General features: G+C 37.4%; 1 protein-coding gene across 1 annotated transcript; it reads right to left on the bottom strand.

Annotated features, from left to right (window-relative positions):
- Positions 1-3,089: 3,089 nt before the first annotated feature.
- On the bottom strand, positions 3,090-5,960 carry LOC118753130 (loricrin-like). Its single transcript, XM_036487990.1, has 2 exons — positions 5,917-5,960; positions 3,090-3,983 (listed from the first exon to the last, which is right to left on the bottom strand). The coding sequence occupies exons 1-2, from the start codon at positions 5,917-5,919 to the stop codon at positions 3,147-3,149; spliced, it is 840 nt and encodes a 279-aa protein (XP_036343883.1). The 5' UTR covers positions 5,920-5,960; the 3' UTR covers positions 3,090-3,146.
- Between the last annotated feature and the right edge of the window lie 6,331 nt (positions 5,961-12,291).

Here is a 12,291-nt window from a genome sequence, read left to right as displayed (position 1 = left end):
TCATAAACTCACCATGACTTTTTATTAAAAAAAACTATATATTTAATGTTATATTTTTATTTCAAAATACAAATTTTTCTTGCGAATTACTGAAATATATTTATATGACAGCCACTAGCTAGCCTAGCAGGTAGCAACAATAAAATAAAGATTTGTATTTGTTTATAACTGAAGTATTTTTGCATACTATATTTTTTTCTACAGTATATAGCAAGGATGCATTGTAGCGTTAATTTTAGCGTTTATCAAAAAAAGCAATCGTTTCTGTTGAAACGATTCAGTTTTTTATCGTTTAGATAATTACCAAAATAATTTTATTTTGGTTTTTAACGAAAAGAAATTCAATCGTTAATGCTGAAGTCGTAGCATGCATTTAGATGCTAGATGTTAATAGTGAGCTGGCAATGGCATACAACAACCACTTTTCGTTGATTTGTTTTGTTTCGATGTTAACGATTGATGATTTATTTCGTTTCAACGTTAACGGTTGAGTTTTGTTTCGTTATTTTAGCTTTGAAACGAAACGAAATTATTTTGATAAGTTATTTTTGCACATCAACAAAACGAAATCGATTCATATAGTTTGTTGAGCATCTCTGGTATATATTATGCAGACTGAAAAAATAGTACAATACACTGACACGTTTCGTTTTTGACGGTAAAGCAGTTGGGGTTTTCCTAGTTCAGATTAAAAAAAAAAAAGTTTATTCATTCTGTCTTAACCCTGCTTTGATAACGTACACCTGCGAGACGTATGCTTTTTTTAATTTTCGCGCAATAACGAATGAAATCGGTGTTTTTTCCTTTTTAATTTAGATTAATTTCTAACTGCAAGTGATATATTAATATTTAAAGAATGCATATTTGCGAAAAAAATTGCATAAAATTGCTGTTATCGTAAAATTTAGGCCGAAAAATCGTGATACGTTTCATAGACGTATGGATTTCTTTTCGGAAAAATTAAGTAGACAAGGTTATAAAATGAAGCTTAAAAGTCTTACGACGCAGACATGTCAGAAGTACGGTCAATCACTATAGAATTCAATTCATTGACGATCAACGAAGTAAGCTGTGAAGTTTTATTGGGAAGGACTAACTCTAACATACATAAATATAAATCCGTGACACATGCCACCACATCGTTTGCTTACCACACCTCAGACATAGATTGCTTACACTGCCCAGATTGCCGTGAGGATTGCAAATACCCCAGCTTGGAATACCGAGGCATATTCTCCATCATCTTCAATATAGGCATAAGATCCCACCTCAGTATCGTTTTCATTAATGAAGATTCAGTGATGGGATGAAGTTAGACTCAGGTAGGTTAATATTGGCTGCGTTTCTTTATACATTCCGGATAATCCCATTTCACAGCCGGAATAAACAGAATGCGTTTGAAATATACGTCAACATATCAACAGGAACGTTCTAAAGAATAAATAAACAAAAAAGCTTATTCCAAACGTTCAGAATGAATAAAGAAATGCAGCCATTGTAGTGCCTCTTCAGTAGGTCTAAAACCATCAGCAATCAGTACCAGGCGTCATTGAGAAGGCGCACGTCTTCTATTTGGCAAGCAGATTTCCCACACTAATAACTGAGTGTCTGCTCTACCATATTACAGATGTATAACTGATTATGGCTCTGAATGTAGAGCTGTTAATCGTATCGTAATAGACTCAACGTTTTGACAAAAACTTGCTTTGCAAAATGCCGCCCATACTTTGGAGTCTCTTGCTCATCTTGAGAATTATTCTTTGGTACATTTCATCGAGAGAAATCTGATTTGCAACTACTTTGTTTGTGATGGGAACTAAAACACCAACCTTCGCATTCTTAATAGCCAAGATTGAATAGTATTCAGTAGAGGCACGTGGTTTATGCAACTTAGGCCTGATTCCCTTCGAGTGGCACCTGAAGAGCCAGATCGGTGCGAATTGTAACCAAGGTCGTTCTAACCGCCAAGACAGTATGGCTTGAAATTGACCAATTAAAGCGAAGACGCGGACTGGAACCTATGCCGTTCCAGCCGCCAAGGAAGTGCGACTTCGAAACTCGAGCGCACGAAGCGTAGGCGCTGATTAGAATCTATGCCGTTCTAACCGAATAGTCAGTATACATACGTATACGGATTTGAACTCGTCTCTTCTATAAGAGGATCAATGCAGTACCATCTTTTGTTCCATACTACTATTTTCCAGCCAGACTTTGTAGGGGATAGCGAAATACCCGTACTACGAGCGGTACTGATCGCTAACAATGATGTTCTTTTTCTTAAAAATTCATCAGCAACTCTGCCGGATATAACTTTATGGGCTGGCTCCCATGTTTTGTATTGCGTTGAATGATGTCCTTTATTAGCGCGACGAAGGTGCCGACAGTCCATACAGCAGCTATAGCCCTACGGAAAGGTTCGTATGCAGTGGGGTCATGTTGTCCTTCCATCAGATGCTAAAGTTGAGCGCTTTTTAGGCTCTGTGATCCAGTTGTTAATCGCCGCAGCCGATTGTTTTTACCTTACGGAAAAATACGGCATCCACCTGTGTGAGTTTCTTTGTTCGGCCCTCTCCTCTAATTCCGAGACGGGAATCATGCTCTTCTTCTATTAACGGTTTAGAATATTGCAATGTTACTTTTGTCCTGAAAGCGACGTAGAAAGTCACTTATCGAGCAATACACTGTACGCGTAAGTCCAGTCTATTTTATACCCCTCAGTGTACTAAGCTGCCGTTTCCCCTTCAAGTTGACATATTCCCTTCGGTCGTTGAGACTACGTAGCGCCCCAATTAGTTCAGCCTGTATAGAGCTAAAATGGGGCCAAAGATGGAAATTATCTATTTCTTTCTGGCATATTTACTGTATTGATGCCGAGAAGTACATCATCACTGCCTCATAAATAAGTGCTCAATTTAAAATTATTACTTTAGAACAGAGTTTTCAAATTAATCAAGACATTAAAATAAACTTTTTTAAACAAAAATATATTTAATAAAACAAGAGAATTATTTACAACATGTAATGAGATGGTTGTTTTTAACTTGTAAGTATGAAGTACCTTCAGCAATTCAACGGTAAACACTGTTTCTGCTAAGGACCTCATAAACAGCACAAACACAGTTTAACTAATCACAGTTCCAATCGATTTACTTCTTTCTGTAGATGTATCCACCGTTCGAAGCATACTGGGTACCAACATCGCCGCCAGAGTACGATGAACCACCCGATGAGTAAGAGGAACCACCCGACGAGTATGAAGGACCTCCCACTGAGTAGCTGGGCGCCGCTGGAGCCAAGTACGTGTTAGATGGACCAGAGTATCCAGAAGAGCCACCGCTTGAGTATGAGCCACCGCTAGAGTAAGAACCACCATCACCGCCGCTGGAGTAACTGATACCACTACCACCTGAGGAGTATGATGGAGCCGAGTAGACTGGAGCGGGTGCAGGAGCAGAGTAGACTGGAGCTGGTGGTGAGTAGCTTTGCACAGGTGGCAAGTATTCATTTGATGGGGCAGAGTACGAGGAACCACCACCCGATGAGTATGAACCACCAGCACCTCCGGATGAGTATGAGCCACCTAGCGAACCACCTGAAGAGTACGAGCCACCAAGGGAACCGCCTGAAGAGTATGAGTTACCCAGGGATCCACCTGAAGAGTATGAGCCACCGAGGGCACCACCCGACGAGTATCCACTACCGAGCGAACCACCCGACGAGTATGAGTTACCTAGGGAACCGCCTGAGGAGTATGACCCACCGAGGGAACCACCCGACGAGTATGAGCCACCAAGGGATCCACCCGACGAGTATGAACCGCCGCCGATGCTACCTGAGGAGTAAGATGGTGCACCATAGTTGCTGGAGGGTGGCAAGTATTGTGGAGCTGGAGCTGGAGCAGGTGGCAGGTATGACCTCGACAAGTGGCTAACATCAGCCGAAGCGACGGCGATCAAGGCAAGAGTGGCGGCAATGAAGAGTTTCTGCAACGAAAGAGAGAGATTTCAATTGAGATGAGTTACGAAAAATAACTTTGTTCATATAAGTATGTACATAATATTATGTGTTCACTTTTAGAAAATTGTTGGTTTTGAAAAAATTAATCTTTATTGCATTTTTATAAATGGCGAAAATAAATATATTCTTAAACTTTTTCAGTAAAACATTTAAGAAGATGTAATTACAAAAAAGTTGTTAAAAATTATTTTGAATAGGTGGTTAAAAGTGAGTAAACTGTTTAATTGGCTCTCGTGTTTTCTTATAAAATTAATTGCTATCTTGTCATGAAGTTTGGTTTAATTAGATTTTTCTTTTAAAACTCTAAATTTGCAAAACTAAAATAACAAAATAAAAAAGTATTGTTGGCTTTTTGGAGTAAAGGTTCCTAAAAGGAATTATTTACTGTTGAGACTTGGAATAAGCAAAGTGGAAAAACAAATCACGTAACATTAGGACAGCAAATTTTATAAAACTTAGAAAAACATTTAGCATTGGAAAAAAAACCCCTCAAACATTAACTATTTTAATTTTTAACTTAATTTAGAAAATTTGTGCTTGAAATTTTCATTTTTTAGGTAAAATTATTTATTTCTTAATTAGGAAAACAAACAAAAAAAAAATATGGAGAAGTGAGTACAGATATTCGATAGAGTTTTTTTATGTGCAAAAAATCTAATTAAATTTGAAAAAATTTCAAACCTAACCGCTAATATCAATTTTTGATTTAATTAGAATATATTTGTTTGAAAATTTTAAATTTCCTTTAAAATTATTAGGTATTCTGTTATTTCTTACTTAGGAAATTACAAACAGAAAAAATGGAAGAGAATATAGATTTTCGATTGATTTTTTGAAATCTTGAACAAATTATTGATATAAAAAAATCTTAAAAAAGTTATTTCTTTCTTTGGAAAAGAGCAAAAAGGAAATTAATGATTTTTTTTAAATACTGAGAAAATTATTCAAATCAAAAAAAGTTGCACGGAAGCAATTTAGGTGAAAAACGATTTGAATTTAGTATGAAAACTGATAGAAGAGAAAAAAGCATTTCTTACTTAAATTGCTGGTGATACCGGCATTCATTTTTTGTAAAAAATGTTTGTTTACAAATCTTTTATTCAAAGTGAAATTATTTGATGCGCGTAACGACAGTTATTTCTTAATTTGAAAAATAACAAAAGGTTAATATAGAAGAAATTTTAAATTACAAACGTTTTTATAAAATTATAAAAATTAAAAAAAAAAATTGTTGAGTGTTAATTGAATAGTTGTTTAATTTGTTATCCATAATTTTTTTTTTCGAAAAACCAAATTTTTTCGAAACTATCTGCCGGTAAGTTTTCATATTTAATTAAAAAAAAAAAATAAACTGCTTTCTTGAAACTGGTTGTTTAAAAACTCTATCGAAAGACTACATGTTTTTTATTTTTCAAAGCAGGTATTAAAAGCAAAAAAATCTAAATTGAAATTCGAATTAAATTTGTTTTTAATATTTATTTTAATTTTTCATCGTTTAAAAAAATGTCATTCTAAAAAATATACAATATTACTTTTTTGTTATTTTCCTAATTAAGGAAATTTTTTAATTCTGCACTTCTCCGGTACAAATTCACCAGACCAATTTGTTTTTGTTTTTTTTTTTGTTTTACATAATATACACGGAGTATTTTTTTAAGATCTGTGTACCGATTTTTTTTTTCGAAAAAATCAGTGCATTTGAATATCGTTTATTTATATTGTTAAAACTTTTTTTTCGATTGTAAAACTCAAATTCACTCCAAAAGTTGTTTTAGACAGATTGCTTCAAAGTTGCATTTCAAAAATTGGTTCACTTTGCCCAGCACACTTGAAAACCTCTAAGTTTCTGGAACACTAATACCAAAAAGTCGTTGCTTTTTAACTTTTCCGTTCACCCACCATTTTGCTCTGATGATTTATGTGTGGTTTCTAAGGATGAGACTACTTAGCTGTACGAAGAGACCGTTGGAACTGATGCTGTTCCACAAACCGACTGACCAATTTATACCAAAATTATGCTTACACACTAAAGATTTTAACGCGGCACAACACAAATCACCTGCCCCCCGCAACGGCCGGCTATCGCAACAGCGCATAACATTCGGCGACGCGCCACGCAACAATGCTAGGGCCAGCAAACTTGTTTTAGTGATTTACAATATGCATGTACAACAAATACTTAAATACATAAGTACATAAATGCTACCTACCTACTACCCCCGAAAAGTAAAATAAAAAAATTTGCAAAAAAAAATAAATAAAACTACATACAAGTAAAAGAAGAAGGCGAAAAAACCTGAGACTTGGAGACCAAACTAGCGACGCCACGACGATGACGCTTCAGTGCGGCTGTAAAGCGCAAATCTACAATGCCAGGCGTGAATTAGAGGATAATATAAAGAAAGAGGTGAGAGATAAAAGTAAAACCAAAAAAAAAACATGTTTAAAATATACACCGAAAAATAAAAGCAAAAGCGTTTACAACAATAGCAAAGCTAATAACAAATGGGCACTACAGAGAGTTATGCCCAATGAAACGTTGAAACAAACTAAGTCAGCGACTTAAGCGCAAAGCATGCGCGCCAACGTAAACTATAAAATAAGTGCGAGTATTTAAAAATTAGTATTTGCAATAGCTCAGCACCGCGTAAGGAACACCAATGGCGTTAATGGTTAGAAATAAATAGCAACGGCAATAGGACATCCGCGCTGCAATGCGCAGCTAATTTACCGCCAGCAACAGAGTATGAACAAGTAATTTTTAGCAAAAAAAACCGACTTCAACTCTCATATAAAAAAAATATATATATATATCTCATGATCCACTGATCGGATCTTAACCAGATTAGTATGGGACCACTTCTGAGACAATACCTTTCCGATGCAGAAATCGGTTGACGTGGTCCAAAGTTATGCGGTAACATACATAAAAAAAAAAAAAAAAAAATTTCCGACGAACTGATAACCTCCTCCTTTTTTGGAAGTCGGTTAAAAATTATGCGCCGCTGTACAAAACATAGCAACTAACGCAGCGCGCTGCGATCTCCTTAGTCATGAATGTGCGCGCGCAAATTATTGATAAATGTGGCGCGTTTATTTGGCAAAAACCTTATCGCGCCAAATGTTCTTGTAATGATAACATACTATTCGGGTTAAATACTTGATATACTCGTACCATCAAATTCAAAACGCATAAGCGTGCGCATCGGCGCGGTGCATCTTTAAATCACAATGCCACGCGGCGGTGACTTTGAGCGCATAGCGATGCGGCGTTGCGACTTGGCAAATAAAGTCAAGTATTCGTACTAATTTTAACATTTTTCGCTTCAAACTTATTTCAAGCAGATGCTAATGAATGCTAATGATGGCGAAAAAGATGCAAAAGTCAAAGTGATTGAAATCATAAAATTATTTGCTAGAAATAAAATCTGAAAGTATTATGCGCCGTCAAAATTTAACAAAAAATTGGCAAAAAAAAAACACATAAGAGTACGATTGACCCACAATGATCAGCAGCAGCGCTACCACCGAACACAGATATGTATACATATGTAAGTACGTATGTACAACTTTGAAATCGGTGTCAGCGTTATCAATCGAAATACTAAATACATCATCGCTTAGCAGCAAATACTTTGCCTTCACAGCGCTAAACAAATGCGCGCAAAGCTAAATAATCAAACAAAAGTAATGCAATGCCGGCAAACTCAAGACCACGCAGCCGCCGCCTAGCTGGCTAGTCTGCTGGCTTATTGTGCGGTTGGCTCATTGACGATCGCCAGCCATGGCGCATGCGCATTTGCATACGCTTGTGTGGAGTTGGCTTAAGCGGCAGCAACGCGCGTAACATTTCCAATTGACTACCTATTGACGGGCAAATGAGATTGGAAAATGTGATAAATTGTTAAAATAAAAAGAAACTTAAAAAAAAAATAATAATAATCATCCACACAGAAGCAAGGTTTTATTTTTTTCGTCTGCTTTTCTTTGCAAGGCCAACATATGATTAGGCGACCGCCTTAGCGCTTTAAAGCCGTCACTACATGTCTGCACAAGTGCTTGTCGCTCGTTTGCTGGTGGAACGTCATAACTAAAAAAATCCAATTTTTTTACAGGTCGTCCAATATTTTTCTTGGGGTTACGCGCTGTCGTGATGCGGCACTACTCCCTTACCAAAGACAAGCTCCGCAGTTTCCGGATGACAGCTTTGAAGCGAACATTTCTGAACAGATAACGTAACCTTCATTTCGTGATGTTCTAAGTGGCGGCAAATGAGTGTATTCCATATTGTTGGAAGGAATTAAATTCTCATCAGCCTTTTCAAAAAAGGTTCGTTTTTTCCCTTTTCAGCAGCATAATACTAGTTACTTTAGGTGGAAATGTTTTCTTCTTATTTCGTTGATTCTCAATGTTTCTGCAAAATCTCGTATCGTGTAAGGTGGGTTTGACGTAATTCACACTTTCCTTTCGGCATGTGGCGACATTACTAAGGGGTGCCTAATTCCGGAAATCGTTGTCTTCAAGCTCAACTAACGACAGGCCTAATAAACGGGCAAATTCGACGAGGGAGGGCCAAAGGCAGCCATCTCTCTTAGCTTTTAAAGCACTCTTCCGTGAGTTTTCCGGAATGTCTTCTGACGTGTCCACGAGGCAGTTCTGCTACCAAAAATTATTTCTTTGAATGATGCCGGCGGTGGCTTGCTACCGCCTATTACTCAAACAGGCGTAGATTAGGCGACATCAGAAGGCATCCCAGAGACCACTCATACAATGCATCACTAGAACCGGCCGGTAAATAGCCTTGTATGTTATCAAAAACTATTATACTTATATAATTACGAATTCCCGCGGGCGAGTGACTTTTCTGCGGCTATGTAAATGCAACTTGATCTACGTCGTCCAGCTGTGAAAAAGGTCTCAGCCCTGAATGGGTGAAGTAAGGCTCCATGCAGTGGAAAGGCGAGACAAATCGGAGAGGAGAGATAGCTATTTACTTGCAAACAAAGGTCATCAACGCCATTGGCGGACGTCTCCATTGAGTAATCGTCAGAGTAAAAGAGCAGAGAAAAAAACGTTTCTATATGTCGCTTGGAACAAACCCTGAACCTAACGATTGATAGTGTGCACCTCAAACCACTCGACCGCGACTCGAAAAAATTGTATTATATTACTCTTGGATTTGTGACGTTCTTTCAGCAAACCAGCAATATTTACATATCTCTATGTCTCTATATATATTTGTACGCAGATACATACATCCACTTGAATTCCACTCAACTGACTTCTCAAACTTAAATGCGATCAGCGCCATTAGCAATTAACTACTTCACCTTCCGCGATGAGGGCGGATCGAGTACGGATGAGTTTGTACAATTTCGACATGAAATCAGTGGCACGTGCCATTTCTAGCTGTGCTGTAATACCAGCTATATTATATATATGTATATTCCCAAGGTTTTTTCTTAACAGCGGTCGTCCCTCGGCAGGCAATGGCAAACCTCCGAGTGTATTTCTGCCATGAAAAAGAGCTTCTCATAAAAATACAATCGCCGTTCGGAGTCGGCGTAAAACTGTAGGTCCCTCCGCTTTGTGTGACAACATCAAGGCGCACAGCACAAATCGGAGGAGGAGCTCGGCCAAACACTAACATTTGTGTAAGCGCCAATCTATATATATATATATATATATATATATTCCCACATGTACTCACCCAGCCGGAATAAAGTATGCTCCCTTTGTTCAGCCGACAGCGATTATAAGCTATTCCTTTTTAGTTACTGAGCGCGATCGTTCCGAGATAGGGTTCTCTATGGAACCATACATCTATATACTGTACTATATACATATACTGTCCTGTACCTAGGAGTGCGAATATTTAGCACCGGGGATTTACGTAACAATTTCAAGCAAATTTCATTTAGGAAAATTCAAAGCGCTCTTACACTGGTTATCCTAGTCGGGATTTTCTAGGTATAAACCAATCCAGGAGCAGAAAGAGAGAACGCCTATATCACAATATCTTGCGGACATGCTTATTGTAATAAGGAAATCGTTTATGCTGTCAATCAAGGAATTTGGATGCTATAAATCACATTTTAACAATAGCTCTCTCAGTAGCCCCATTCACCCCGCCCCTTCCAATATATGTGTCCAATATATTTGAGGGTTATACTGTAAGGGTTCAATATTTTTTAGAATAAATTTTATTAAATACTGACTTTCAACAGTTGTTGAAAAAGTCTTGCGGGTTCGTACATTTAGGCTGCTGACGATCAAAGCTTAACTTGTTGGCAAAGCTTTCCGGAATTTGCAAATCTGTACAACGACAGTCCAGTTCAGGTACTGGTAGGCTGGAAAAGAGTAGGAACAGTCTAGAATATATATTCATATGGACTTTAAATGTGGTTTGGAGAAGGACGATGTTCGCAGTCGATTGCTTTTAGCTCGAATATTGGGGTTTTCTGAAGTTGCAGGTCTATGCCACCATCCCGCCACCAAGCGATACCATTACTCTATAGTAAAAATAAATGATGGGTGAAAGCTGCCCCCAATTCCCAGATTACAATAAGATGAAACATCGCACACAATAATCGATGCCAATGTTGGATAAGCTGAGGTATTTTGGAACGATTTTTTCGAGAACGGAAAAATACACTGAAGATGGCAAAATTTACAAGTGATGACGAAAATTCGTTCCAGTATGCATCATACTCCTTCCAAGTCTTTTTTACACGCCACCTTCAACTATAGTGGACCCTGTGCAACACGGAAACAAGGAGGAAGATAAACTGGCGAGAGAAGAAGCAACCGGAACCTTTCCTTGCTATGGGGCCCCACACCATCAAGGAAGAGGTGAGACCAGAAAATGGTCTGCTCAGGAATAACCACTAGAAGAGTTCACACATGCTTCATGCTACTAAATCGTATTTAGGCAGCTTATCACTATCCTTAAGCCAAGTTGAGAAAGGGAACGGGAATCCGGACAGAGAAATAGCCCAGATAACAGGTGTTATTTAACGTCTTATTTTAAATACTTTTAAGTAAGTCGCGAGTAATTAAGAAGGCTGACAATATTATTAATCATAGGGTACATTTTGTATGTAAATGATGCACGCATTTCTATTTATTCCCATTCAATCTGGGAATTTTTTTATTTCTTGATCGGTACTTTTTAATTTGTTATTATTTCTTGCATGCTAAGCTCTTGGTATTACGCATTTATGTGGGATTGAACTAGGTCAGTCAACAATTGTAAGTTTCTGTGGCACACAGCTTGGCTACCTGGGATTTTTCGTTTAAGTTATTTGCTGTTGCCTCTTGCGCAAGCGCAACGCTATTTATTGCTTGCATGCCAAACTTTATCTCGGCGATTAAATTCAGTTTTATTTCCTTTGTGTGAAAATCGATGACATGAACTATTGGAATACATATGTAGTAATAAAAATAATATAAAATAATAAAAAAGAAATGTTAGAAATACATGTAACGGTAAAGTTGACTTAAAGTAATTAAAAATAAGCATGTGAGAGATTTTTTAAATTTTTGCATATTTTTCAAATATCAGTACTCGTACATATGAGGCGATGAGAGCGGAAGTGGCGTAACCCCAAAAAATTTGTTTACTACTTTCTATTGATGTTTCGAAAGTCATATAAAGCTATAATCAACTTAAGTCGTCGTTTTTATTTTAATTTTTTTTTTTATTTTGTAAATTATTAAAAGATTGAACGAGTGCTTACGGTGTTTTAATCTAGTAGTCAAAGTTTAAAAGGGGCATATTATATTTAAAAAAAGTAATTTTACTGCCTTTTGTCCCATGAGGCGATTTCTTAGAGGCTCGTATATAAGGCCGGCTGCACTGAACAGTTGCTTACTTGGAACGCTGGCGGGTGGTGCGCTCAAATATACGCGGGCCAGATCTGTCAATTTGTCGCATTTTAGTTTAGTTTTCCACCAATCGAGACGATTTTCACCGAGATGAGCACGTTCGTTTTTTAAGATATGCCTTCAATTGAGCTTTAATTTCACATTTTTTAGTGTCTCCACATTCTACATCTGAACCTTCGCTTTCGCTGGAGGAATCTAAAATTATTTCAAGGTGGCTTATAAGACTTTCAACAGTACTTGTTGAAGGCCCATCAATGTGGCTTGATATACAACTTAACCGTTTAGCGCCTGAAGTTAAAAGCGGGTTATTTTCCGCACCCTGGTTAGACAGACTTCGAGCCATTTCAACATTAGAGTGGACACCTACTTAAAATAGTCTCAAATGTG

This window comes from Rhagoletis pomonella, unplaced genomic scaffold (assembly GCF_013731165.1).
Source record: "Rhagoletis pomonella isolate Grant_MI unplaced genomic scaffold, Rhpom_1.0 Rhpom_scaffold_02124, whole genome shotgun sequence".
Taxonomy (NCBI): domain Eukaryota; kingdom Metazoa; phylum Arthropoda; class Insecta; order Diptera; family Tephritidae; genus Rhagoletis; species Rhagoletis pomonella.
The sequence above is the reverse complement of the archived record's forward strand: the minus strand, read 5'-3'. Positions and strand labels throughout refer to the sequence as shown.